We start from the raw sequence: 24674 nt of genomic DNA, 5'->3' as shown, positions 1-24674 counted from the left end.
CGTAGTGGAAGGCGTGCGATGGCATCCTTCCCTTATTGGACACTGCCAAGGGTCTCGGCATGATCTTCTTTCAGCCACCGTTCTCTCTCGACACCCCGGCAAAAAACGAAGATTGCGCCGCATGTGCGCTATTGCCAAGTCCCTATGGCAATTGCCATCAATCAATCCTGTCTTGGAACAACGTGGTCTCGCGAGAATCTTCCAGCTCAAGGACTTACGATCTTGAATCCACATCGCGGTCGCGCCTGGATGTATGCGCTAGGACACGCGCTTCGCCGATGTGAAGTCCGCGGAACATAGCGTCGTTGGCTGCTTAAAGAGAAGAGAGGCACCAGAACTACCTTACTATGGCTCGCCACGAGGCGTTCCAGTTAAGCGAAAGAAAGGATGCAGAGCACGAAGAAGAGCGTGCTGGGCTTCTCGAGGATGCAGTGTTTTCAGAGGACAGCAGTGAGGTTTCCGACGTGGAAAAGCCGGAGGGGAAAGAAGACCTCGGGAGTAGACCGGCGGATTCGACAACTCAATTGCTGAGAAGGAACTGGCTGAGGTGAGCAAATGGCCTATACTTGCTTGGATGTCTCTAACCCATCAGGTTACTCGTTGTCGCACTTCTTGCAGCCTGGACAATTGGGTTTCTGATTCATTCATTCCTATCGCGAAGCAGTGGTTCCTCAAACATCACCCTTGCTGCTCAAGTGCGTCCAGAGGAAGAGTATATCCTCGACTCCAAGTGGAACTTTGACGCGGAACCAACGACTAGGGAGTATGACTGGACAATCTCCGAACACGACCTGAATCCAGATGGCGTATACAGGCCCATGACCTTGATCAACAGCATGTTTCCTGGTCCTTTAGTCGAATGTAATGAGGGCGACGAAATCGTTGTTCACGTGCACAACAAGGCTTCAAACGCCACCTCTATTCATTGGCATGGAATGTTCCAAAACGGAACAAATTGGATGGATGGCACCGTAGGTATCTCGCAGTGCCCCATTGCACCCGGACAGTCGTTCACGTATCGATTCAATGTGAGTGGTCAGACTGGCACGTACTGGTACCATAGCCACATGGCCATGCAAGCCGCGGACGGACTCGTGGGACCTATAGTTATCCATGCGCGGGGCGATGAGGAAAGCAGGCTGCAAAAAGTACCGTATGGTCAGGATAGAGTAGTAATGGTATCGGACCACTACTACGACCTCTCCTCAAAACTGCTCATGCAATACCTCCAGCCTGGAAATGAGAACGAAGAGCCAGTGCCGCAGTCCGCACTGATCAACGGCCGCGGTACTCGCAACTGCGCAGACTTGCCGAGCCGCAACTGTTCGTCAGTAGATCGGTCGAACGCCCTCTTTGACCTGTCGACCGAATACAACACCAGAATCCGCTTCATCAATGTCGGAGCCTTTGCCGAGTTTCAAATCCAAATCGACGAGCACGAGTTCTTTCTCACAGAAGTAGATGGGACAGATGTATACCCACAGTCGATCCACCGTCTGAATATCAACCCTGCGCAGCGCTACAGCATCGTGGTACCTCCGCCTAAGGAGAACAAAGATTTGTACTGGATGAGAGCGCGCATGGTCAGCCACTGTTTCGCATACGAAGAGCCCGAGCTGAAAGAAGAGGTCCGCGCAGTCATCCGATATCAAGCACCCAGCGTGGCAGTCGATCCCGCGAGCAAAGACTGGCCCGAAATTATCGAGCTCGAATGCCGCGATCTCAACGTCAGCGCCCTGAAACCCGTCCAAGCAATCGCCGCGCCCGAGCAAGCAGACGACCAAGTATACCTGCGCTCAAGTTTCCAGATCAAAGACTGGCGCCTCAGCAGAGGTTTCCTAAACGACAGCTCCTACCGCACCAACATGTCCCACCCAACCCTGAACACGCTCATATCAGCGTACGAGCAGAAGCAGGAGCCGCACATGTACTACCTCTCGTACCCCTTTGGCATCAACGCTGGCTTTGACGCTAAGCACACGCTCGTCTACCAGACAACCGGCATCCGCACAATCGACATCCTCATCCAGAACTTCGACGACGGCAATCATCCTTTTCACCTCCACGGGTACAAGTTTTTCGTGCTGGGTTCTGGCCATGGATATCCCGCCGATAACCTGTACGATACGCTTGACTTTACGAATCCGCTTCGCCGCGATACAGCTAGTGTGGAGGCATTCGGGTGGACGTTGATTAGATTCGTGGCCGATAATGCCGGCGTGTGGCCTTTCCACTGCCACTTGGCGTGGCATAATGAGGCGGGGCTGCTGATGCAGTTTGTCACACGGGCTGATGAGATTGCGAATTGGACGCTGCCGGATGATGTGAAGGGCTTGTGTGCTGCAGAAGGTATTGAGAAGGGCGCGGGGCCTGAGGATGAGATATGGTTCGGTTCGTTCGACTGAATGGGTGCCGTATTAGAGAGATGGAGGATACAAATCTGGCTTCGGGTTCTCAGGTCTTCCTTGAGGATGGTAATCGACAAACGGTCGGACTCTTGGGGACGAGAGTGCACCTGTAGCATTCAGCCATTCTGTTCTGGGGATCTGATCTCTGTGAATGGACTGCACCACCACGCCACTGAAGCTCTTCCATGTTTACCGAGGCACATCTTACGTGGAGTGGCATACGAGGTCGGAAGCCGTGCAGCGCTTACCTTGCAACGTACTCAGAGCACCGTTATTGCAGAGCGAGAATGCTCGGATATCTATGTAGTGAGCCTGATATCGCCCGAGGATGCCTCTCCTACACTTGTAGAACCTAGAATGTACTCTACAATTTGAACTGGAGCCGCAGCATAGACACCCAACACATGTATACCACACCGCTACCCGTTCCCATATCTAAAATGAGATCGAGGACAAATCACAGAATTGTATATCATCCCAGGTTCCTGCGCAATGTTCGATCGCGCACCTCGGGCGGACAGTCAGTATCCGACGGTAAAGAACAAGGTTCAGTGCAAGGGAGGAAGCGAGACCGCGTTTTGCGGGCCGTGGATCGTGCGACCACAGTGTGCATAGCAGAGGCAAACGAGGGCGCGCGCGGTATGACGTCGATGCAGGGATGAGGGGACATGAGGGAGAGTGAAAGGTCAGGTGAAGATGGAGAAGAATGCGAAGGGGGAGTAAAAGGGGATCTCGGATATTGTAGCCGGAGAGTTCGGGGTTGTCGGTATTTTGGATGATGGTGGTTTCTTGTGGAAAGAGCATAAAATTAAATTTCCTGAATAAAGTTGAGTCCTAGGGGTTGAGCTGTAGGTGATATTTGTTGTGTTTGATCTCCTAGAGAGACAGTTATGAACCCCGAGCCTTCGTAAGGCTGCAGCAGATCAGCGGCAGTTGCCTAATGTATTCCTGCAAGGCTTCGTACTGCCTGCCATCCAGAAAAGCTGCAGCGATGAGCAAGCAAATTAGAAAGATGTTAGATGCAGACAATATCATATCATTGTCGAATGTGGGTCGGTATTGCTGCGCACCCAATCACAATCAGCCGCATTAACGTTTCTCCGCTCCCGACAACGTCACCCAACCGCACTCTCCCAGCCATCCTCGGTTCCCAGCACAGACACCTCCTTAACACCCACCACCATCGTCCACTTCATCCTGAGCTGACTCGTAGCACGAGTATGCATCTCCGATGACCCCTTGACCAGACTCAAGGCCCCGTCGAAGCCGTCCGTAGCCCCTGAGAGCGCTCGCAGAGTCTACTACAAATTGAGTGCACGAAGCGCTGTGCACCAGGCGAAAGTGTCGAGAAATAAGGGTCCACAAGGTGCATACGTATATTCATGGAAACAGGGTCGTAGATGGCCTCTGCGTAAGGATCTTGAAGGGTCTTGTTGACGCGATGGGGGCCCAGGCTGCTGAAGGGTCTGCAGCGGTTTGGACACCTGGCTGCACTGTGCATGGAACACGTCGGGACACTTTCATATGCCGTGAAGCCCTCGATGCATTCACATCTTTGTGAATGCGCTAATGAGGCATTGATAAGCATGGAAAGGACACTTGCTTCAAACTAGAGGTGCGGTTGCTGCGGAACATCCTGCTCGCTCCCGGTTGCTGTGACGATGAAGGAATTTGTCGACGTATCCACTGCAAAAACTAAACGGCCGCCCCTCAGCGGTTCGCTGATCATCGGCAACGTGCAATAATTGAGTAATTGAAAGGAAGAGCGGAAGGTGGTTGCTACGGCGAAAAGTCAAAACCCACCTAACTGACGATCGTGAGATTCCAGCACCCGGGAATTGGAGGCATCGGCTAGCAATTCAGCTTAAGGTTTCGGCGACCGAGCTGATGTCACAGAACCGTGATCGAAATGCGCCCAGGGGAGTCGGCTAAGCTTCCACGGGCGCTGATGCCGCCAGTGTGGGGTTCGATATTGGCTACCACCCGGCTGCAGCGCCATCAGCAAGTGCATTTTGCCCAACGCGCATCCCAACGGCGAGACAGGAACGCGCATTTTTCGCGCGTTGGCTAGGCATCAAGACAGTCAGTCGTGTTTCCGAGCGGAGACTGACGTGCGTATGAGTGATAATCCGTAAGGCTCCATCCTCGGACATGGGCCGCTGTGGGTCCGGACCGGTCTGACTCTCAGGAGCCACCACGACATGCTTCGAAACAAGTGATTATCGTGTCTGCTACGCTCACTACTTGATTAAGCAGAAGCATCTGGCAAGGAGGCAAATGTCTGACCGCAGGGCCATAGTGTTGGGAACATCCCGCCAACTGATGCGGTGACATTCAATGTGCAGCGACAGCGACGGCGGCAGCCTCGCAGCGGGCGTAGCAGTGATTATCTGCAGTCAAAAGTTTGCTTGCGGCTGTGTGAGGATGAGCAGCGCTGTCGTGGCCGTGTTACGATCATGTAGGGTAAGCGACTGGAGCGCTAGGAAGGGAAGCCGCCGTGCGAATCGCCCGTGTTACGCAGCCCGCTTTTCGAGAGCTCGCTACCAGAGGTACCTTCTTGTTGCTCTGGGAGACGATTGACGTCCTGTCACACCGACGGCAGAATTGGTCAAGGACCCGCACGACGTTGAAAATTTCTGTACAGACAGCAGCGAGGCAAGGAGCGTCGACGGGTCGCATATTGGGTCCACTGCAGTCTGCACACGAGACGTGCGTCCTCCCCGGGCCCGGCGTGCACGGAGGCGGGATCCAAAATAGTAAGAGGGCATAGTTTTGTCGCGCTGTCGCGTGTGCTCTGACTGCAGCTCGACAGAGACGCGCTCGCGTTCGCGACTGTGACATAATCTGAGATCAGGCGAGACAAGATCGAGATGAGACGAGACGGGCTGCAGTCGGGTGGCTGGCAGGCAGTGCCGTACACATCGGACGGCGGCTGCTACGGGCTAGCTGCAGCAGCCATCAAGATGGAATTATTGAGACGCGGGGGCGAATCAAGGAAGTAGGACGCAGCGGCAGCGTTGGAGGACTGCTTGCGCGGTGCCATGTTGGGAGCGCGGGAGATGCGCTAACGCTTACCGATTTCTCGGATTCATAGGCGATGCGTGGCCGACCACCGAATCAACGCCGCCCCTCTACCTTTTGAGCCAACGAACCGCATCCTGCATGCAGCTGAAGACGCGTGCCGAGGGTAGAGTGCCCTACGACCGTGATGTGCATATGGCCTGGCGATGACAGGTGTGCCCGTGGAGGCCAGACTATGTAGGGCTCGTTTTCACGTCGGTCACAGACAATTGATGGTCCACATGGCAGCATGTTCGAACCGCGTGTGGGTTCGTCAAGCAGCACGCAGTACACACACCAACCCCCGCATATGGCGAGGCTCCGCAAGGGAGAGACGAGACGGTTTCTGGAACGGCTCAATAATCGCAATGCGGCTCGTTCGGAGAGGCCCCATGCACACGGAGTCGCCCATGTTTGGCATTGGCAATTTCGAGAAGCGAGCTAGAAGGACGCGCTGGCGACTCGACGTGTGAGATTGCGTGGGAAAGCAATTATACAGCGCGAGTGAGGCATGGTCAGCATGGACATTTGTCGATTCGCCGCCCGTCCCACAGAAGCAGAAATTGAGGGACGAGTGTCGGAAGATCTTGGGGCTGCTGCGGAAGGCCCGCGTAAGGAGTGGCTGTATTACGCCGGCTGAGGGGTCGGTAGCGAGGAGTTTCTGCTATAGTAGTTGCAACGCAGAAGCAACGTGAGCGAGCTGCACGCTACAGCGAGGCCAGCAAGCAGTGGGCAGCCAGCCAGCCACGGCGTGGTGCAAGATGGCGACGCGTTCTGATGCGATGGCGGTGCAGCAGCTGGCGGCGTCGGGCGGGATGGATGGCTATAAGCCGCCGCAGCTAAAAGGAGAGATGGCGGGCGGCGGTCGACACGAACAGCGTACAAATGACGACGGTCAGAGCCCAGGGGAACCTCGCAGTTTGCATGCATGTGCTGGGGGAGGGCCTGACGGCGGCACTGCCTAAAGGCAAAAGCAGGCCTTGGCGAGCTGGCTTCCAAGTTGTTTCGTGGGTCGCGTGTTCGCGCCAGCACCGATGCATGAGTGGCTGACCGGACGTCGCCATCCATGTACGTGTCGACGTGTAGAGAGCCGTGTCGCCGTGGTCCAGCCATCGCAAGATACTGCGAAGCTCTTGCAGTGGACGACGCGGGCGTTCACCGCGTCCGCTGTCCACTCCAGCCGGCACCGTGGTAGCCGCCCGCCCGTCGCACGCTGCCCCCGCGCACTGCTCGCAGTATTGGTGCGCCGTCCCACGCTGGAGCGACAAGCAGAGCGCACAGGATGCAGCCACGGCCCGGCCTGGCGCGCCGCGGATGGTGGGCAGGGCGACGCGTGAAGAGGGAACGTGTTCCTGGCCAGCTGCCAGATGCAACAAAGAAAGAAGCCCATCCTGCCCTCACGCCGCACGACACCGGAGCACTAGGGGGCGATTGGTTAGGGGCGGCCGGTGGTTCCTTGCTCGTGGGCGCCCATGCAGCCTAGCTCGACGCATCCACCCAGAGCTCCACCGCCTGATGCTGGGCGCTGCTGGCCTGTGATTTCAGCCTTGGCCCGTCTACTTCTCCTCATCCTCTCACCTCTCGCTCACCTCCTCCCTATCCGCCTTCTCACCACGGTCGGAGCAGTTAGTACAGGATCTGATGGAGTGCTGAACGTTTCACATCCATCTTTCCTTATAACTCCCAATCCTGCTCCTCGGTCTCCCCAAGCCGGCCGTACCCTCTCCCGAACAGGACTCGACGAAGCGTACAGACACCCTGTGCCTTCCGCCCCGTTCACTCTCTCCTCCACCACTGCGACCAAGAGCTGCACAAGACGGTGCATTCCCACCCTGCTCGTCAGCCTTCCAGCGCTCCCAACTTCGCCTCTCCCTCAGCCTCGTGCTTCGACAAGCGGTGCAGACGTGCAATCATCTGTTGTGTTGTATAGGGTACGTTTCTCTTTTCTTCTCGTGCCAATCCGCCGTGACGTTTCCTGGACTCGACCGCACGCCCCACCCCCTCCCCGCTCGGCAACTGTGGGACTGCCCCTGCCCGTTTGACATGAGCACGGAAGCTGCGACTCGATATCTCTTCTGGATCGAACAAACGCCCTCCACAAACGGCCTCGATGGCAACGACATGGACCTCAGTGGTGGCGGCATGGCTGAGAGGCGCACGGGCAGACGGGTCGTGTACGTGGTGTGGCGCGGGTACGGGTGGCGGCGGTCCAGTGCAGCGTTAAATTGGATGCGTGGGTGCTCGAGGGACGCTGCATACCAAGTGGCCGCCGGATTCTTGCGCGCTCGAGACGTGTCATGCTAGCCTCTCGTGTCTCTTGCTCTGGATCATCGCAATCTCCGCCTCGTAGCTCGCGCTCACGCTTCACCGATACCTCCCGCGCCTCTCGCCGTCTTGTTGAGCACGGGAAGCCTTGGATCTGACGCCGCTGCAAACGTGGTACAATGGCGGTGAATTGCACTTTTCCCAAGCGGTTTGCTTCCGCCCGCCACCACGAGCCTCGACTCTAGGGCGCCGTCTTACATTTTTTTCCCAATCAGGAGACACTTCCATTCCAACAATTTCCCACGCCCACGCACACATCATTGGATGCGACCCTGCCTTTCGAGACCCTGCCTTTCGAGACCCTACCTGTCGACACCCCTCGACGTTCTTGTTGTCTTCGAAGGTTCTGCAATACATGCTAACAGAATGGCTGCGTAGTCCTGTACCATCACGTCGTCACAACCAGCTGCTACCCGCCTCAACTCGACCCTATCCCCCAGGGCCGCTCCCAGCGTACGTACAGCCCCAACTACCACTCCACCCAGCACAGCTAACAACTCCGTCAAGTTCGTGATTGCCAGATCTGGAATCCGCGCATTCCCCGCTGTCTTGGCGATCCACTAACTCTACAACCCACCGGCGGACTCGTTAACTCGTGCTCTGCCCCATCTACGAGCTCTCCCTCTCGGGGATAGCAGCCGCCACCCATTCCAACCTTGCTGTCGGATGCTGCTAGCAAGGGACTCGATTTCTTGGACCTGTCTTGTATTCGTCACCTTGGATTTCTCGGTTCCTGTCCTTCGCTCTTTCACGTAATTATCTAATTCTTCAGGTATGGGCTCACGCGTTCTACCTTGCGTACCCTTTGGCTTACACCATGTCGCTCTAGGCTCTATTATACCAGCTCCCCGCTTCTCAATACCTGGGTTTTTTTACCAATATCCAACTAATTACAGTCTTTTCGCCCTGTGCCTACCCGGCTGCCGCTCTCTAATACAGCTCATCGAGCAAACACTCTCACACCAGAGCGTAATCCTACCAGTATATAGTCTATCCAGGAGACCGACGTCCACTCTTTCGAATACCAAACACTACAATGGCTTTCCGGCAACCCATGTCCCGCTATGGACAATGCACCTCGTACTTTGTTGAGACTCAAGATGATGGCTTATACGCCGCGCGCGCAGAAGAGAGGGATCGTGCCCGGGCCATCGCCCGCATGCAGCAGCGGGCCCTTGCAGAGGAACTGTCAAGATTAACTGCAGATGAATATCAGGACGATATCATGGACCACATGGAGTACATGGAGGTTTGTGACCAACATTGCTCAAACCTGCTTCCTTGCTGACCCCAAGTAGTCACAAACTCTGCCCGATGTTAATTCTATTGACATCCAGACCGAGATCCAGTGGTTCATGCGCCCCTACCTTCTTGACTTCCTCGTTGAAGCTCACGCTGCGTTCCAGCTGCTTCCAGAGACCCTGTTCCTCGCTGTCAATCTCCTCGACCGCTACTGCTCTCGCCGTGTCGTATACAAGCGTCATTATCAGCTAGTCGGCTGTGCTGCCCTGCTGATCGCTGCTAAGTACGGTGACAAGAAGGACCGTGTGCCTACGGTCCGCGAGCTCAAGTCGATGTGCTGCTCGCTATACGACGATGAGATGTTCACCCAGATGGAGTGGCATGTGCTACAGACCCTAAACTGGATCATTGGACACCCCACTGTTGACGCCTTCCTCCAGGTTGCTCTTGCAGAAGGACCTTACGATCCTGAGGTTGAGCACATGTCATTGTACATCGCCGAGATCGCCCTGTTCCACAAGGAGTTTGTCTCGACTAGACCTTCGATCCTCGCGAGGTCCTCGCTCGCTCTGGCCAGGTGCATACTCTCTCGCAATGACCACAAGGTGTCTGAGTGGGCTGCTACATACGACCCCCAGACCGTGATGAGCTTGTCCAACCACCTGTATCAGCCTTCGCAAGTACTATCTCGCAAGTATTCGTCCATGCACCTCTCGAACGTCTCCACGACTGTAGACGAGTTCCTTCAACGCCAGGCACAGATTGCGCGACGGGCTGCTGCGCCACCGACGCCGCCGGCGTCTGTTGGATTGGAAGAGCCGAAGTCGATGATCGATGCTTATGGACCTCAGACACCCCAGAAGACTCATTACTCTGCTTCTGTTATGCAACATGGATGCCTCACCCCACCTATCACACCGGAGAATGAGCAATACGTGGCCAAGTCGCATCCCATGCCGCCCACCACGTATCCTACCACCCCAACGCCCGAGCATCCAGCCAACATGCATCAAGCGCAGTACTACCAAAATACATACATACAGCCGCAGCCGCAGTACTGACGTCTTATGGTGGTACCGGCCGTAGCGACCTAAGATCAATAGGCCTCCTCTTGACCATTCTTCGCGTGCTCGGGCTTGCCTGGTTCACCCGTTTTAGCTGTATCAAAACTCGTTTGTATGAATGAGCATCATAGCATGGTCCATTTCATCGGCATTGCAAGCGTTTGCGTTTTCGTTCCCCGGAGTCCCAGAGATACTCTTCATTGGTTTTTAGCGATTTCCTTTGTCCCTGCGACCATCCCAGAAAAATAACGGTCGTAATCCCACTTTGGTGGAAGCAAAAAACATGTCAACTCAATTTGGTGCATCCCCAGCACGGCCCGAGGCGTAATCCCATGTGTATAGTGGACACGTAATTTGGGTCGCTGGGTGTGAGCGTGCTAGGGGCTGCGTGTCGGACCGATGGACAGGCTGAAATTGAATACGGAGATGGTGGTCTGGAGCTTTTGATGGATTTCCCAGCCAGCAACTCTCGAAGACAATCACGCTCTATCTCCCAATCATTTTCTTACTTCGGCGAGAAGAAATACCCCTTCATCACACACTTTCTTTTTTTATCTCAGCTTTCACGTTCTTGGCGTCTTTGCTTCCATGTTGAGGGAAGCGAAGGTGCGCATGCTGGTATCCCTAGCTATAGAGGGCCGGGATCAGGGGCTGAGCGTGCGTAGATTGCATGGCTCCTTCAGATTGTTTTTGGGCGGCGAGCAAGCGGAATGGCTGAAGCAAAAAAGCACATTGGCGAGCATTAGTTAGAGAAACCCCAATCGAAAACACTCATCATGATATCGCACCAGCACCAACACGATCTACTTGTGGCCCGCTGCATTGTTTGCAGCCAGATTGTCTGCTTGCCGTTTTCGGCTTTGGTGTTCGCGCGCGGTGCATGATGGCGTGCGGTTTCAGAGTGGCGCCGGCTGCTGATATGCGTGGTGTTTCATAGGCCCAGCGTCTTGCGGACAGGTAGCGGCGAGTAGGCAGAAGTGGAGGAGGCGTGCATCATACAGAGAGCGCCGCAGGGGTCGTTGTACTGACGTGCTACGTCTCACCGCCGCGCATGCTGTGAGCGCTCATAAAGGCGTAGTGGAGCGATGGATTCCGCGTGTACACCCATTTCACACTCCCACAACAAGTGAGCATGGCACCTGTGAGTCGTCAATGCCCAATCGATCCAATGCACAGAGGAAGAACCAAGGTGGGCTGAATGAGCACGTAGATATCCCTATCGCTGTCGCCCTCAAGGCCAAAGGCTGCTAGCTACACGCCCGTCCCGTTCTCCCCGTACTCAGACGACAACGCCGCAGTGTCGAATAACGTCCAGCCCCGTTACGCAGAGTCAATCGTATCCGACACACCAACGTCTCCCGCCTCGATCGAATCCTTTGACATCCTAGACTCGATTGCATGGCGGAGGGGTTACACATCATATGAGACACACGAAAGCCGGCAACGGGCCTACGAAGTGCTCCGCAAAAAATGGAGGAAGAACCGAGCGCTGATCATAGCTATACTTCTGCTCTTCACGCTGTTCGTAGCCGGCTGCGCCATAGGCGGATGGGCTGTTGTCCGGCACGAAAGCATGCGGGCCAAAGAGGCATGTCTAGCCCGTGAAGGTGGAGAACGCTGTAACGACCCCGCATGGTCGAAGTGCGTTGCCATCAACGGCACAGGTTATTGCTCGGGCGTCATGTGAGGCCTCCTCCACGCACACGCATCGATCGACCAATCTTGGGCATTAGCAGCGGCGAGCAAGCGACGCACACAACCACATGCTCTGCTCGCGGCACGAAGAACAAGTCCCCGCGGAATTGGGGTGCAAACGTGAGGAACGAGGTGTGCGCCCCTAGTGGGCAAACCCGCTTGGTATGGTGTGGTATGTTGAGCTTCCTAGTGTGGGTTGTAAGGGGCCTGGGCGAGCAGGTCTAGTGCACAACGTGCTGCGGTAGAAAGGGGGCCTCCTTCGGGTGAGGAACGAGGCTGTTGCGATATGTAGACCTTGACCTGGATGGCGCGCCGGGGAAGGGAATTGAGGGTTGGGACGCGCTTGCTGCGCTGGCAGCACTTGGGTCAGAAAGGGCTGGTATGCCTGGTGTTTGGAGACCGGTGGATCTTGGGGTGAGGAATTAGCGAAAGTAATGCATGTGGTGAAAAAGTTACACGAGGGACTTCCTGCAGGCACTAGATGTGGATTTGCGAGCGATGAGGTCCTCGAACGCCTATATGTGCAAAAAAGTCAATCTCGTTTTTGGTTCGAAGGGGCACGTGATCTCTTTAATATCGTCATGTCAATCGGTAGGGCAGTGGCGCCAACCATGTCGTTACTTCCCTCATCGTAAAGTCGTCTTACTACACCTTTTCTCCTATCGTAGGAACCCTAATTATATACTCGCACAGTGCCTATGCTCACGTCGTTGCTCTCGCCGTTACCCACGCCGTCCTCCGCAACCCGAAGTTATTTTCCTCAACTCCTCTACCTGAGTGGGGCCAGCTCATGCAACAATGGCACGTATCTTTAGCCTTGCGATGTTCTGCTCCATAAGCTGGAAATACCGACGTGGAGCCGCGGACGCATTATTGTGCTTCTGTAGGGTGCGAATCATAGAAAAAACTCCATAGTATCTCACATGTTACGGTAGTACTAAAGACGGCCGTAAAGAGCTCGCTTCGATGCAGCGAACTTCTGTTCACTGCCTCACCTTTTACTAGATTCGGCAGGTCCAATTCAATTAAACACATGACGACGCTGGCCCCGCTTTCTATCCCCACAGCATATACCCTGGTTTGCAGAATCCGGGGTCGAGACGTGTCCGCGGGTCGCATTGCCGATCGCTTGACGTGGAGATGCATTGATATTTCTTCGCTTTTTGTGTGCGAGGTAACCTAACCTGGGGGCGGTTTACACACGGATAAGCGCAACCTCAGATGCGACACAGCAAACGCAATTCACGGTCAAGCTAACAGACCTACGTAGCATTTAACATCGAATATGTCATGGATAGGGAGTGGGCGTAATGGTATTTGCACCGGTCCCCTTCTAAGCAAGGTCGGCTTTGTTGTCACCAAAAGCTCTTGAATACGCTAGGGATCGGTCGGTAGATCAGAGTCATCCCGGCACGGATGTTGCATCGAGCTTCGATGTTCATCTACTACCCTACGACTAACTCTAACCCCGCGGAAAGCTTAACATCCACGGCCAACGCATAATCTGCTCCAAGGGCATCTCGATCCTGAGCGCTTCTACACGTTTGAGGAAGGCTAGATGTCCAAAATGTATCACATGGTCCTTAAATGGACTTACTTAAGGAAAGACGCTGTCCCTTTTCGTGTATCTCCGGGCTCACAATGCTGCATCAGCAGCGCACGTTTTGATTTGCTGACGACCTCAATGGCTCACCTGTTCAGGTATAGGATGACAGCCTAGAACGAGACAATAAAAATCGTATTTATTTAGGCTCAGGGCTTCGCAAGGTTGATCACCAGCTCACTCGAAGGCCGCTCGATCTGCCATGGCTCACTCACATCTCTTGACCCGCATAGGATTGCTGTGCTGCCTCGCGCTGAGTGTTCTCGCCCAGAGTGACAAGCTGGTGTTTTGCCATTTCATGGTACGTCTTTTGTCTGCTTCCCATTTTACGACAATCTTTGACAGCTGTCATAGATCGGTATCGTGGGCGACCGAACCAGTGCCGCAGACTACGATGATGACATGAGACGTGCAAAGTCGCTCGGCATTGATGCCTTCGCTCTCAACATTGGCACAGATTCATACTCCGACACGCAACTCAACTACGCATACGAAAGCGCAGCCAATAATGGAATGAAAGTTTTCATCTCGTTCGACTTCAACTGGTACCACGACACGTCAGATGCTTCAGCCGTAGGTCAGAAGATTGCGCAGTATGGCAACAGGCCAGGGCAATTGATAGTAGATGGCAAAGTGTTTGCGAGTAGCTTCGCAGGCGACCAGCTTAATGTGCCTGCCATGCGCATTGCTGCTGGTATTTCGGTCTTCTGGGCACCGAACATCCATCCGGAGTATGGTACCAGCTTTGCTAATGTTGATGGAGCTCTTAACTGGATTGCATGGGATAACGATGGAAACAATAAAGCACCAAAGCCTGGTGCAAATGTCACGGTAGCCCAGGGCGATAGTCGTTATGTACAAGCCTTGGCTGGTAAGCCATATATCGCCCGTAAGTTTATACTAGGATCCAATCAGGTAGTAGTGATGCTAACCTCAGCTCAGCCGTATCACCATGGTTCTTCACTCATTTCGGACCCGAGGTTTCATACTCCAAGAACTGGGTTTTCCCTGGTGACCTACTCTGGTATCATCGTTGGAATGAGATCCTCTCTTTGAAACCTCGCTTTATCGAGATCATTACCTGGAACGATTACGGCGAATCGCATTACATTGGTCCACTGAAGTCGGAACATTACGATGACGGCAACTCCAAATGGACCAACGACATGCCTCACGCTGGTTGGCTCGACATGAGCAAGCCCTACATTGCCGCATATAAAGCTGGAGCCTCCGACGTAACACCATATATCACTGAAGACGAACTTGTGTATTGGTACCGTCCCACGCTTCGAGACATCAACTGTGATGCCACAGACACCACCATGCAGGACGCCAATAACGGCAGTGGGAACTACTTCAAAGGCAGACCAGACGGTTGGCAAACAATGAGCGACTCCGTCTTTGTGGTGTCGCTGCTCAAGTCTGCAGGCCAAGTATCGGTGTCTTCCGGAGGTAACACTCAAACTTTCAATGCATCGGCTGGTGCTGCCGCCTGGACCGTGCCGATGGGTGTTGGACAGCAAAAATTCGCACTTCAGAGGAATGGTGTGACGGTCATGAGTGCTACGTCATTGAAAGACGTTACCAATGTCTGCCCATGTGGGTTGTATAATTTCAATGCCTATGTGGGCACCTTGACCTGCTCCGGCAGCGGTGAAGCCGATCCACTCGGTGCAGATGGCCTAGCCTCTCTCACCGTCGGCTTGAAGGTATCGACTTGTCAGGCGAAGCCAACACTGGGGTCGCCACTGCCAAGCAGCTGCAACGGTGCTGCAGCGCCAACTGCGACATCCCAGGTTGCTTCACTATCAACTTCCGCTACTTCTACGAAGACGACAACTTCCAGTACTAAAATTCCCGTGACCAATACCCCGGTCACCACCACCTTCAGGACTACGAATACACCTGCGACTACGACCAAAGCTTGCGGGAGGACGATCACCGCGAGCAGTCAGATCTTCCCGACAAATTGCTTGCAGCCAGGTGATGTGTGGCAAGGACCAGCCGGACAGGGCAAGCCAGATAAATGTGACGGCGCTGCACCATGCACGGCTTAGGAGGGAAAAGCGATCTTGGGATATGATGTTGAGCAGCAGGGTACTGCTTTTTACGGTAAAGAACATCGACACGCAGTTCGAAGCAGTGCATTGCTATATCAAGTTTGGTGGCATCTCTGGCAACTCTACAGAGTTTTTTTTATACAAACCGTTTCCTCTTGATGGACATGAATATCTGTCACGCGGCTCTCGATGAATGACTTATATATCATTTGTATGTATCTCTGTTTCTTATCCACACCATACTATACCCAAGCCTGGACCGCACTCTTTCCTGTCTCAGAGTCTTCCTATCACTTGTCGATGCCAACCAGCTCAGGTGGATCGAGCACCCCCTCATGCTCAGCTTGCTGAATGACTCTCTTATTTTGGAGCCGTCTTCTCCGGCACACCACCGTGAACCCCACTATCGCAGTGAGAATTAGTAAGCCCAGACCGACAATTAAATCAATGACCATGTTCTGCAGAGATCGAATTCCAGCGGCGCGGTTCGACGGCAGATCCGAGTATGTGCTATAAGGTAGCCATGGACCGGGCGATGCGGATGACGAGCCAGCTGCCGTTGTGTCTGCACTTGTAGTCGTTCTGTCTGAGGGCATGACGACTGTGAAAGCACGGATAAGTAGATTATAATTTCCGTGGTTATTGTAGAAATCGTGCGTTGGGACAACATCTGAAGCAAGACTAGGAAAAATTTGGCATATTTCAGGCGTAATCTGCGGCTGAATATCCAACACGACAACGCGGAATGCGACTCAGATGTTGCAGATATTCCATGTTCAGATCGTGTGTACGCCAACTCCTCTGTCCAATTTGAACGATTCGTCAAAAGTTTTCGCTAACTCGCTGCTCCCATGCAGGACCGCCGCGTCGCTCCACGCCAAAGTACTTTTAGATGGCATCTTTTTATTTACCTAATACCATAGTGCTTTTTACTTTTGAACCCCAAAAAGAGCCTGCAAGGTGACGAACGCTTGACCGGCTGATCCCAAAAGGCAATTGTGGCGCTTTACTCGGTCGAAAAATACAGATATGCCGGTATGGGAGCAATCGAGCATAAGAAACTTACGCCAAAATGTAGCCACTTCCAGAACCACTGTTAGATCATCAATATACTGCTCACCAATCAACTCCTGTGCTCCTCACGACCCGAAGCACTTTCTCGTATCTTGACACGTCGTTGGCTTCCGGGGACGGCATGGTGGTCGTTGGGGCCGTCAACGATGCATACGGTGTGTAAAGAGTGCACTCTGCCTATAGGAGTCGAGAGGAGTGAAATTCTTCGTGTTACTGAGATTGTTGTATATGTTGATGAATGAGGCGGATTGGAACACCCAAGTACCGAAGTAGCCTGGGGCATTTAATTCAGTCTCAGCCGCAGACACTACGTCAGAGACGAAGGACAACATCTATTTGCAGCCACAGAAAGATCCTTGAATCTTCGTATGGCGCCCAGCTGATCGTATTCCCCAGAGCCAATCGAACTTGACCAACGATCCACTTTCAATCGCGTTTGTTCAGCATGGTGTTGGAGCAAGCAACCTTTAGAGACAAGCTCCACCAAAAACACCTCTTCTAGATCGAATTCCACCGTAAAGCCTACTTTAGATGGTTAATCTTTGGTATGGTATTATAGGCAAGAGGCCAATCGCGGCTTCCATCCTAAGCGCTACATATCTATGGTTTGTACTCCCACATCATCATCCTCACTTTCTGCTTGCGAATCTCGATTTGGGTGTCCCCATACTTGATTTCTCGTAATAGGTATGCAACGATGGCGAGGCTGCGTGTTGGTGAAGGTCAAACTGTGACGTAGCCATGACGCCAAGCTTCTTGCACACATACACTACTGGCACGCATTTACCTGGTACGGGCCTAGAGAAACAAGGGAAAAAGCTACAGAGCTCGATTATAAAAGCAAGCAAGACCAAGCTACAATTTCTAACTTGAACAAACATGGTTTTCCAAGACAGAGTAGACGATGTGCCCCAGGAGCACCAAGTGCATCGGTAGGCATTCTTGAATTCTCGAATACATCTAGGGCTCTCACTAATGTCTCTGAGGCAGGGACAATGGCTCCCAACAGACCACCGCATTCACAGGGACTGGATGAACAGCATTATCGAAAAAGTCGACGCCAATCCAAAGGATTATCACCCATTCATCAAAGAGTTCAAATCCCTCATTGAGAACAACACTTGCATCTATCTTCTTGTGTCCTCAATGTTCGAGGAAATCCCAACCAAGAAGCCGTATTCGCAAGACCCGGCAGGCCACAAGCAAGTTCGAGACTACGAGCACATGTTGATGCTCTTCAATCATATTCTCACGACAGCGCCCGAATGGAACGACCGATCCTATGGCGTCGGTATGGTGGGGACTCCAATGAACGCTATCCTAGACTGGCCAATGGGAACGCCAAGCGGCTTTGCCTTCTTCCTAGATCCTGATGTGAACAAGATGCTCAAAAAGCTGCTGAATGCCTGGGCAGAATTTCTCTCTAGTCCCGCCTCCGCCTATGTCCTCGGCAACGACTGCATCGGCTGGTTCAGCGAGCATGGCACGCAGGATCTCTGCGCGACTGCTAACGTTGGCAAGACATCATACGCTTTTGAAGAGTTGTTCAAGTGCGATCCTACCGCTAAGCACCATGGCTTCAAGTCCTGGGACGACTTCTTCACGCGGCACTTGCACGAGGACAAGCGGCCCGTTGCTTCGCCCGAGGACGATAACGTCATAGCAAATGCGTGCGAGTCGAAGCCTTACAACATCGCCCGCAATATCGCTGCACGTGATCGCTTCTGGATCAAGGGCCAGCCCTACAGTCTGCTTGACATGCTGGACCACGATCCATTGCATGAGCACTTCGTTGGCGGCACAATTTATCAGGCCTTTCTCTCCGCGCTAAGCTACCATCGCTGGCACGCACCTGTCTCAGGTACGGTCAAGAAAGCGTACGTGAAAGACGGAACGTATTTCTCCGAGCCGCTTTTCGAAGGGCTGGGCGATCCGACGACGAAGTCTAACGATATCAACAAAGCCGGTGAGGCAGATGGGCAGGGGTATCTGACCGCGACGGCTACGCGGGCGATCATCTACTTTGAAGCCGACAGCAAGGACATCGGATTAGTGTGCTTTTTGGGCATTGGAATGACGGAAGTGAGCACATGCGACATCACGGTCAAGGAGGCGCAACATGTCAAGAAGGGTGACGAGATTGGCATGTTCCATTATGGTGGTAGCACGCATTGTGTGATCTTCAGGAAGGGGCTGGAGTTGGAGGCATTCCCAGAGATTGGGGGCGAGGAGAATCTGCCTGTGAGGTCGAGGCTGGCAGCAATCAAGGGACATAGCTAAGTGGGCGCGGGTGTGAAAGACTTCATCACAAACTGATCGAAACCGCTCGACATTAAATGAAGAGTTGTGTAGGTAATGCTTGTCCACCCCGCACGAGGGAGCACGGTCTTGTGTTCCGTCCTCCACACCCATATGCTCCGTTTGCCCAACGCCTATTTCAAGAAGTCAAGGCTCTCTAACTGCTCCTTCCCACTCGTGCTACAACTAACTCCCATCAACACCTCCAATTCCTTCGCATTGCTCTCCGCGGCCGCCTTCAACAGCCCCCAAGCATCGCTCCCCAGCGGCAACCTCAGCGGCATCTCCCCGCCCTTTTTCACATAGCCATATAACACCTCCGCTACCCGCTCCGGCTCAGCCCAATTTTTCGCCGCCCCAGGACTCTCAATATACTTCAGCAGCTGATTCGTTGGCATGTTGGGATCCTTATACACCTCCAGACGGTTAGCCTCGTCGAAGGTGCTCATGCCCGTCTCGGCATACTTCGACTTGACGCCGCCGGGCTCCACACAGAGGAAGTGGATATCCCATTCTGTAGGTAGTTCTTTGGAGAGGCCCTCCGTGAAGCCTTCCAAAGCGAACTTGCTGGCGTGGTAGAATGTCGTGCCGGCAAACGCGACGCGGCCGCCCATGCTGGTGATCTGCATCACCAGACCGCCTCTCCGTCCAGTCTTAATGTTCTCCTCGCGCAAGATAGGGAGGGAGAGTTGGGTGACGCGGACGGCGCCCCAGAAGTTGGTGTCCATGACGCCGCGCGCCCGAGGGAGGTCCATGCTTTCGGTGTCGCCCATAACGCCGTAGCCGGCGTTGTTGACTACAACATCAATGCGGGCGAAACGTGAGAGCGTGGAGTTCAGTGCGGTTTGGATGGAGGCGTCAGAGGTGACGTCGAGGGCGAGCTTGAGGATGTTTGGACCGTCCGGTAGGCAAGCTAGGGTGGTGGGCTTGCGGGCTGTGGCGACCACGCGGGAAGACGTGTGCTTGATCAGATATTCGCAGAGGGCGTACCCGATGCCTGATGAACATCCGGTGACGAACCAGACTGCGTCTGCTGGGAGATTGTAGGGAGTCATTGAAGATAAGGTGATAGTTGGTGATAGGAGTCAGTGAATACTGCTGAAGGATGTCAGTAACTCTCGTTCCTCTCTCTTAACTCTTATACTGATTGCCCAGCTTCATGGACTCGCGTATGTCTCCACATTTGCGGTGTTGAAAAGATCTCATCCTAATTTCCTAATTCCGAGAGATCGTCCTTAGGACCACTAACTTACCAATTTCGCATGTCTCTTTACGTCCCTGTGGTGGTGAAGTGTCTTCGTCTTAACGCCGAGCAACCGCCCAAGCAGATGCTAAGATGCTAAGCTGGATTAGCTCCACCCTTACAAGCAACAGCCAGATTAGGGAATAGAAGACAGACTAGCTGCCATGTGCAACCTGTTGACACGTGTGAGAGTCCCCACGGTACGAATATGCGAGCATGAATAAGCGGCAAGGGTGGACCAATCGGAATGAGATGGACGATGCGGACGAACCACCGCACGCTCGAGCGGCGTTAACGGCCATCCTTGCTATACAGACGTGGCGACTCGAGCTAGGCGTCTCCAAGTCTTAAATGATAATATGTTGATTTTGGGCCTTAGGCGACTTCCTATCAAGCGACGCAGACTTCCCAGTCTCATGCACTGACCTTCCCACCAGCATTCTGCTCAGCATTATTATCCTGCCCCTTCTCCTCAATCGCCTTCTTCTCAACCTGATCGAAGCCCTTGAGTGCCTCACCATACCGCTCCCATACACCCTTCCTGTACCCATCGCAAACTTTCTTGACGAAATCCTTCTCGTTCCATCTCTTCTCAAGGTAATCCTCAAATTTCTCGTTTTGTTGCCTCTGGACGCCCCACGCCGCCTTATACGCCGCGCCCAGCGCACACGCATTACCGCCGATGTCGAGCTTGAACACGCCTTCTGAGCCTCCGAGGACCTGTCCCGCTAACTCTGCGATCGCGGAGTTGGCGGCTCCACCACCGACCATGTAGATTCTGCGTGGTTGTGGGGGAAGATCGCCCTGAGGGCCGACGAGGGATTGGGAGCGCAGACGGAGGCTGAGGAATTGAGATTCCAGGATCGCTCTCGCGTCTGCTGAGGGAATTGGCCATGTCTTGTCCTCAGTCTTACCTTGAGCTCCATGAGGTGGCACGGGCGACAGCGTATTGTCTTTATACAGGAAGCGCCACGTTCCTTCCTTGACATTGGGGACGATCTCTGGCCGTGGGAAATATAGCCCAAGACGCATGGGGTCAGTTTCGGGGTTTTGTTGCCCGAGAAGCGGAGTCTTGAGTGCAGTCTCGTTGAAGAGGTCCCAGGACTTGGCGGTCCCGTCTGCATGCTCATTGATGGCGTCGCGGATGTGTTCGCGTGCCAGACCACCGTTCTTGTAGCAGAGCATGAACATGTATAGACCTGCTGTTGTAGGGTGGTTCAGGAAGTGGTACGCAGGATCTGGTTTGTATTGCGGTGTGGACATGAGGAAGGTGGTTGAGGTGCCGAGCGAAACGATGGCGTCTGAGGAACGTAGGGGTAGAGCCAGGATGGTCGATGGGTTGTCGCCCGTGAATGGGATCACCTGGGCGGTCCCCGGGAAGCCGTAGCGCTTAACAAAGTAGGGCGAGACAGAGCCAAAGCTGCCGCCACCGTCCTCCGGTACATCTCCCAGCTTCGACCTCAGGTTGTCGACTCCTTCTTCACCAGCGGCAAGAGCGAGACATTCTTCGTTCCATCGTCCGCTCTTGATATCCCATAGGTTGGCGCCGCAGACATCGCTGATGTCGATGGGAGCCACCTTTCCGAGAAAGACGGATGCGAGGAATGACGATACGAGCGAGATACGGGCCGTCGCCTTGTATGCCTCAGGGTACTTTTGGTGGAAGCGAAGGATTTGCGGCCCGCTAAAGCGCTCCCAGTAAGTCAGTGTCGCTCTCTTATGTTGCTCGTTGCACATACATGGTGAGCTTTGCTGCCTGTGGCTTCTGCCAACTCCTCCGGCGTCCCCAGCTTCTTGTCGAACTCTTCGCACTGTTTCTGTGTGCTTGCATCTTGCCAGTTCGGGCTAAAGGGATGGCTGAAGGCACCCTTCCTCTCACCCTTTGCACCCCCTTCCAATTGCTCCAGCAGCGTTTTTCCTGGATCCAGGCTTCCCAGTATGCTCTCTGCATCCTTGCTCCAGAACACAGTTCCGTGCTGCATACCCGCGCCTGAGATGCCTTGCACTTTCGAAAAGTCGGCGCCTTGTTCCTTCAGTCGCTGCAGCACAAGCTCGATGGCGTCGAGGAACAGGGCGACAGGCGCAAACACCTCACCCTCACTTGGGTTAGTGAGCACGCCCTTTTCAATGCCATATTTCGCGAAGTCGGCGTCGAAGTCGACCTTGGCTTCGTGAATGAGCTTGAGATCTGACTTTACGATAATTCCTGGTGCGGAATGTCAGTTGCAAGCTATGGTGGGGTAGCTTTTGCGGGGCAGACGGACCTTTCAGCTGCTGCGTACTCAGGTCGAACCCCAAAAACTGGTCAGCCATAGTCGCAATGTGTCGGTGGCAGGGCGTGTAAAGTGACGGTGTAATTTGGAGGTAGACAAGACATGGAAAGGCCAAAGATTCTGAGGGTCCAGCTCGTCAGTCGCTGTCCTCCCGAGCCTATGCGACTAAGCTGCTAGCTCTATCGCGCCCCACGGTGACGCTTGTAAACGATCGTTTTTGCCGGTCGTCCCTACAGACGCGACGAAGTTCCATTGGATCCGGATAAAGTCCGGATCGATCTGTCTGAAAGGTTTTCGTGTTCTTCCGCATAGTAGAGCATGCCCAGGGGAAAGTCATGTCGTACAGAATCCATATGAAGCATACAGAGCATCAACTGAGGTAACAGATATATTCAACTGGTTTACCTAACCGCCATGGTCAAGTAAACGGGGGAATCGTTTGTATCCAAATGCAAAACGCCAATATTCAAGATGTACTCTCCTAACGCAGACCTCCAATGATACACGCTCAATTCTTCTTCTTCACGCTCCCGTTCTCTTTGTGATCGTGATCGTGATCGTGATCGTGCTCGTGGTCCGACTCTGACTCGGGAGACAAACTTGCGCCATCGCCAAGGTTGATGAACTCGTCCAGAAAGTCGGGTTGGTCTGCTGTGTTGGAGACAAATCGCACTCGGACTTTCTTCACTCCGCGCACCTTGGCTCCTACTCGTTCACGAATCAGGTTCTCGATTCCTCGTGTCTGCTCGACGCTGTATGTGCCGGGTACGCCAAGCTCCACATCCATAAGGTAGTTCTGGCCAGACTTGACACCTTGCACATGGCGTACGTTCACATCGCTGGATGATCCGACGTTGATGTCGTCGAGGGCTTTTGTGGCCGCTTTCCGCACCTTATCGCTCATCTCCTTCTCGATACCGACATCGGCGAGCTCAAAGAGCGCATCTCTGGTGTTGCCTACACCAGCTTGGATGACCATGAATGAAATGACGAGTCCGCCGACCGGGTCCAGCCAGGAGGCGTTGTTAAGCATGTTGGAGCCAAAGATCATGAGCAGGGCAACGAAGGCCGTGAGCGAGTCCACTCGGTGGTGATATGCGTTCGATGCGAGGACGGAGGATTTGCGCTCGTTGGCGATCTTGAGTGCTGCAGATGGCGTTAGCTTTGCGCGAAGCCATAGAATGCTGAAGCCTTACTTGCGCGGTATAGCCACTCCTTGATCAGGATCGACCCTCCCGCCAGCCATGCTGCGTTGATGTTGGGCCCGAGGGACCCAGCGCCGTGCGCGTGCCCGTGGCTGTGCGGGAGCAACCCCCACTCGGCCGCAAAGTGTGCAGCGTCTGGGAAGAACTGCTGGGCAAGTGCAACCAGGGCAGCCCATCCCATCATCATCCCTCCCCCGAGTAGGATACCACTGACGCCAAGAGAACCCAGGCTCTCGATCTTTCCGTATCCGCTCGGAAACCGTTCCGAAGGGGGCTTCAGCGACCATGATACCGTCGCCAGCGTCATGATGTCGCTGACAAGGTCGGTCAGGCTGTGGATGGCGTCGGCAACCAATGCTAGATATTGTCAGAAGCGTTGACACACGTTTGCGCACCGCAGTACTTGCCCTGACTGTGGAAGACGTAGCCTCCGACGCCCTTGCCGACGGCCATGCCTAGGTTGACGTACAGGCCGATGCGCGTGATGCGCACACCGGCATCGTTCTTGTTCTTGGACACGAGGTACGTGTTGTCGTGATGGTGGTGGTGCGAGTGGCCGCCGTGGCTGCGCGTCTGGGTCTGGGTCGCGCTCATGGTGGGAGTGGTGGCAGGGGATAGGTGCTGCTTGCGATGGGCGGTCGAAGACCAATTGAGGGCGGTCTTGTTATTAAAGGGAACGTCTCGTGCAGTCTGTGTGCGGAGGACACGCAATTGCCGGGCTATTGGGAGGCCCCAGCGCAGGGTGTGTGTAGGAGTGGCGCCAGCTGACGACGGGTGTTGGAAGGTGAAAGGTGGCCCGGACAAGCACACGCGACGCAACTGGCTAATAACAGGCAAGCCATTTCTGCGGTGGTGCAGAAACATCCGGTAGGCTTGAGGCGAGCGATGGGCGACGCGAATCCTTGAGCTGCAGAGTGCTTGGTCTTGCAGTTGACTCGACTTTTTGAGCCTCTTCGGGACCTGCCGGCGCCGTAGCTAGCCACAGATCAAGCATCATCGTCCCCGTTTCCACGCGGCCATGGCTTGGCCAATTGCGAGATACCTATTCAGGTACCGCACCGCCGAGTTCCCCTCTCGTTCATTTGTGCGCTGCGTGTAAATTGATGATGTCGTCTGCCTGTTGG

General features: G+C 54.2%; 8 protein-coding genes across 8 annotated transcripts; 5 read left to right on the top strand and 3 right to left on the bottom strand.

The window, feature by feature from the left end:
• Positions 1 to 99: 99 nt before the first annotated feature.
• CC84DRAFT_1139083 (multicopper oxidase) lies at positions 100 to 2807 on the top strand. Its single transcript, XM_018176224.1, has 2 exons — positions 100 to 547; positions 593 to 2807. Exons 1-2 carry the CDS (start codon positions 348 to 350, stop codon positions 2403 to 2405), a joined length of 2013 nt encoding a protein of 670 aa, XP_018040846.1. The 5' UTR covers positions 100 to 347; the 3' UTR covers positions 2406 to 2807.
• A 5815-nt stretch (positions 2808 to 8622) lies between these two features.
• Positions 8623 to 10321, top strand: CC84DRAFT_486123 (uncharacterized protein). The gene is made up of 2 exons (XM_018186463.1): positions 8623 to 9042; positions 9092 to 10321. The coding sequence occupies exons 1-2, from the start codon at positions 8830 to 8832 to the stop codon at positions 10094 to 10096; spliced, it is 1218 nt and encodes a 405-aa protein (XP_018040845.1). The 5' UTR covers positions 8623 to 8829; the 3' UTR covers positions 10097 to 10321.
• Positions 10322 to 11200: 879 nt separating this feature from the next.
• Positions 11201 to 12105, top strand: CC84DRAFT_1161417 (uncharacterized protein). Its single transcript, XM_018177732.1, has 2 exons — positions 11201 to 11240; positions 11310 to 12105. The coding sequence occupies exons 1-2, from the start codon at positions 11232 to 11234 to the stop codon at positions 11784 to 11786; spliced, it is 486 nt and encodes a 161-aa protein (XP_018040844.1). The 5' UTR covers positions 11201 to 11231; the 3' UTR covers positions 11787 to 12105.
• A 1359-nt stretch (positions 12106 to 13464) lies between these two features.
• On the top strand, positions 13465 to 15621 carry CC84DRAFT_1139076 (uncharacterized protein). Its single transcript, XM_018176223.1, has 3 exons — positions 13465 to 13698; positions 13752 to 14286; positions 14340 to 15621. Exons 1-3 carry the CDS (start codon positions 13600 to 13602, stop codon positions 15452 to 15454), a joined length of 1749 nt encoding a protein of 582 aa, XP_018040843.1. The 5' UTR covers positions 13465 to 13599; the 3' UTR covers positions 15455 to 15621.
• A 1655-nt stretch (positions 15622 to 17276) lies between these two features.
• Positions 17277 to 18822, top strand: CC84DRAFT_1237280 (uncharacterized protein). Its single transcript, XM_018183893.1, has 2 exons — positions 17277 to 17463; positions 17518 to 18822. The coding sequence occupies exons 1-2, from the start codon at positions 17411 to 17413 to the stop codon at positions 18809 to 18811; spliced, it is 1347 nt and encodes a 448-aa protein (XP_018040842.1). The 5' UTR covers positions 17277 to 17410; the 3' UTR covers positions 18812 to 18822.
• Positions 18823 to 18877: 55 nt separating this feature from the next.
• CC84DRAFT_1139074 (short-chain dehydrogenase) lies at positions 18878 to 20249 on the bottom strand. The gene is made up of 2 exons (XM_018176222.1): positions 20083 to 20249; positions 18878 to 19927 (listed from the first exon to the last, which is right to left on the bottom strand). Exon 2 carries the CDS (start codon positions 19882 to 19884, stop codon positions 18964 to 18966), a length of 921 nt encoding a protein of 306 aa, XP_018040841.1. The 5' UTR covers positions 19885 to 19927; positions 20083 to 20249; the 3' UTR covers positions 18878 to 18963.
• Positions 20250 to 20405: 156 nt separating this feature from the next.
• CC84DRAFT_1139070 (xylulose kinase) lies at positions 20406 to 22658 on the bottom strand. Its single transcript, XM_018176221.1, has 3 exons — positions 22337 to 22658; positions 21812 to 22278; positions 20406 to 21764 (listed from the first exon to the last, which is right to left on the bottom strand). Exons 1-3 carry the CDS (start codon positions 22383 to 22385, stop codon positions 20487 to 20489), a joined length of 1794 nt encoding a protein of 597 aa, XP_018040840.1. The 5' UTR covers positions 22386 to 22658; the 3' UTR covers positions 20406 to 20486.
• A 195-nt stretch (positions 22659 to 22853) lies between these two features.
• On the bottom strand, positions 22854 to 24144 carry CC84DRAFT_1184501 (uncharacterized protein; the record flags this gene model as incomplete). The annotated part of the gene is made up of 3 exons (XM_018180751.1): positions 22854 to 23491; positions 23542 to 23907; positions 23958 to 24144. The coding sequence occupies 3 exons, from the start codon at positions 24142 to 24144 to the stop codon at positions 22854 to 22856; spliced, it is 1191 nt and encodes a 396-aa protein (XP_018040839.1).
• Between the last annotated feature and the right edge of the window lie 530 nt (positions 24145 to 24674).

This window comes from Paraphaeosphaeria sporulosa (assembly GCF_001642045.1).
Source record: "Paraphaeosphaeria sporulosa strain AP3s5-JAC2a unplaced genomic scaffold CC84scaffold_2, whole genome shotgun sequence".
Lineage (NCBI taxonomy): Eukaryota > Fungi > Ascomycota > Dothideomycetes > Pleosporales > Didymosphaeriaceae > Paraphaeosphaeria > Paraphaeosphaeria sporulosa.
The sequence above is the reverse complement of the archived record's forward strand: the minus strand, read 5'-3'. Positions and strand labels throughout refer to the sequence as shown.

Bases quoted from the DNA above. Each gene is read 5' to 3' on its own strand.
- CC84DRAFT_1139076 (XM_018176223.1), top strand. From the start codon at position 13,600: ATGGCTCACTCACATCTCTTGACCCGCATAGGATTGCTGTGCTGCCTC. The intron at 13,699-13,751 runs GTACGTCTTTTG...CAGCTGTCATAG, and splicing joins TGGTGTTTTGCCATTTCATG to ATCGGTATCGTGGGCGACCG. The intron at 14,287-14,339 runs GTAAGTTTATAC...ACCTCAGCTCAG, and splicing joins TGGTAAGCCATATATCGCCC to CCGTATCACCATGGTTCTTC.
- CC84DRAFT_486123 (XM_018186463.1), top strand. From the start codon at position 8,830: ATGGCTTTCCGGCAACCCATGTCCCGCTATGGACAATGCACCTCGTAC. The intron at 9,043-9,091 runs GTTTGTGACCAA...GACCCCAAGTAG, and splicing joins ACCACATGGAGTACATGGAG to TCACAAACTCTGCCCGATGT.
- CC84DRAFT_1139074 (XM_018176222.1), bottom strand. From the start codon at position 19,884: ATGACTCCCTACAATCTCCCAGCAGACGCAGTCTGGTTCGTCACCGGA.
- CC84DRAFT_1139070 (XM_018176221.1), bottom strand. From the start codon at position 22,385: ATGGCTGACCAGTTTTTGGGGTTCGACCTGAGTACGCAGCAGCTGAAA. The intron at 22,279-22,336 runs GTCCGTCTGCCC...ATTCCGCACCAG, and splicing joins GAGTACGCAGCAGCTGAAAG to GAATTATCGTAAAGTCAGAT. The intron at 21,765-21,811 runs GTATGTGCAACG...ACTTACTGGGAG, and splicing joins CAGGCAGCAAAGCTCACCAT to CGCTTTAGCGGGCCGCAAAT.
- CC84DRAFT_1139083 (XM_018176224.1), top strand. From the start codon at position 348: ATGGCTCGCCACGAGGCGTTCCAGTTAAGCGAAAGAAAGGATGCAGAG. The intron at 548-592 runs GTGAGCAAATGG...CTAACCCATCAG, and splicing joins CTGAGAAGGAACTGGCTGAG to GTTACTCGTTGTCGCACTTC.
- CC84DRAFT_1237280 (XM_018183893.1), top strand. From the start codon at position 17,411: ATGGTTTTCCAAGACAGAGTAGACGATGTGCCCCAGGAGCACCAAGTG. The intron at 17,464-17,517 runs GTAGGCATTCTT...AATGTCTCTGAG, and splicing joins CAGGAGCACCAAGTGCATCG to GCAGGGACAATGGCTCCCAA.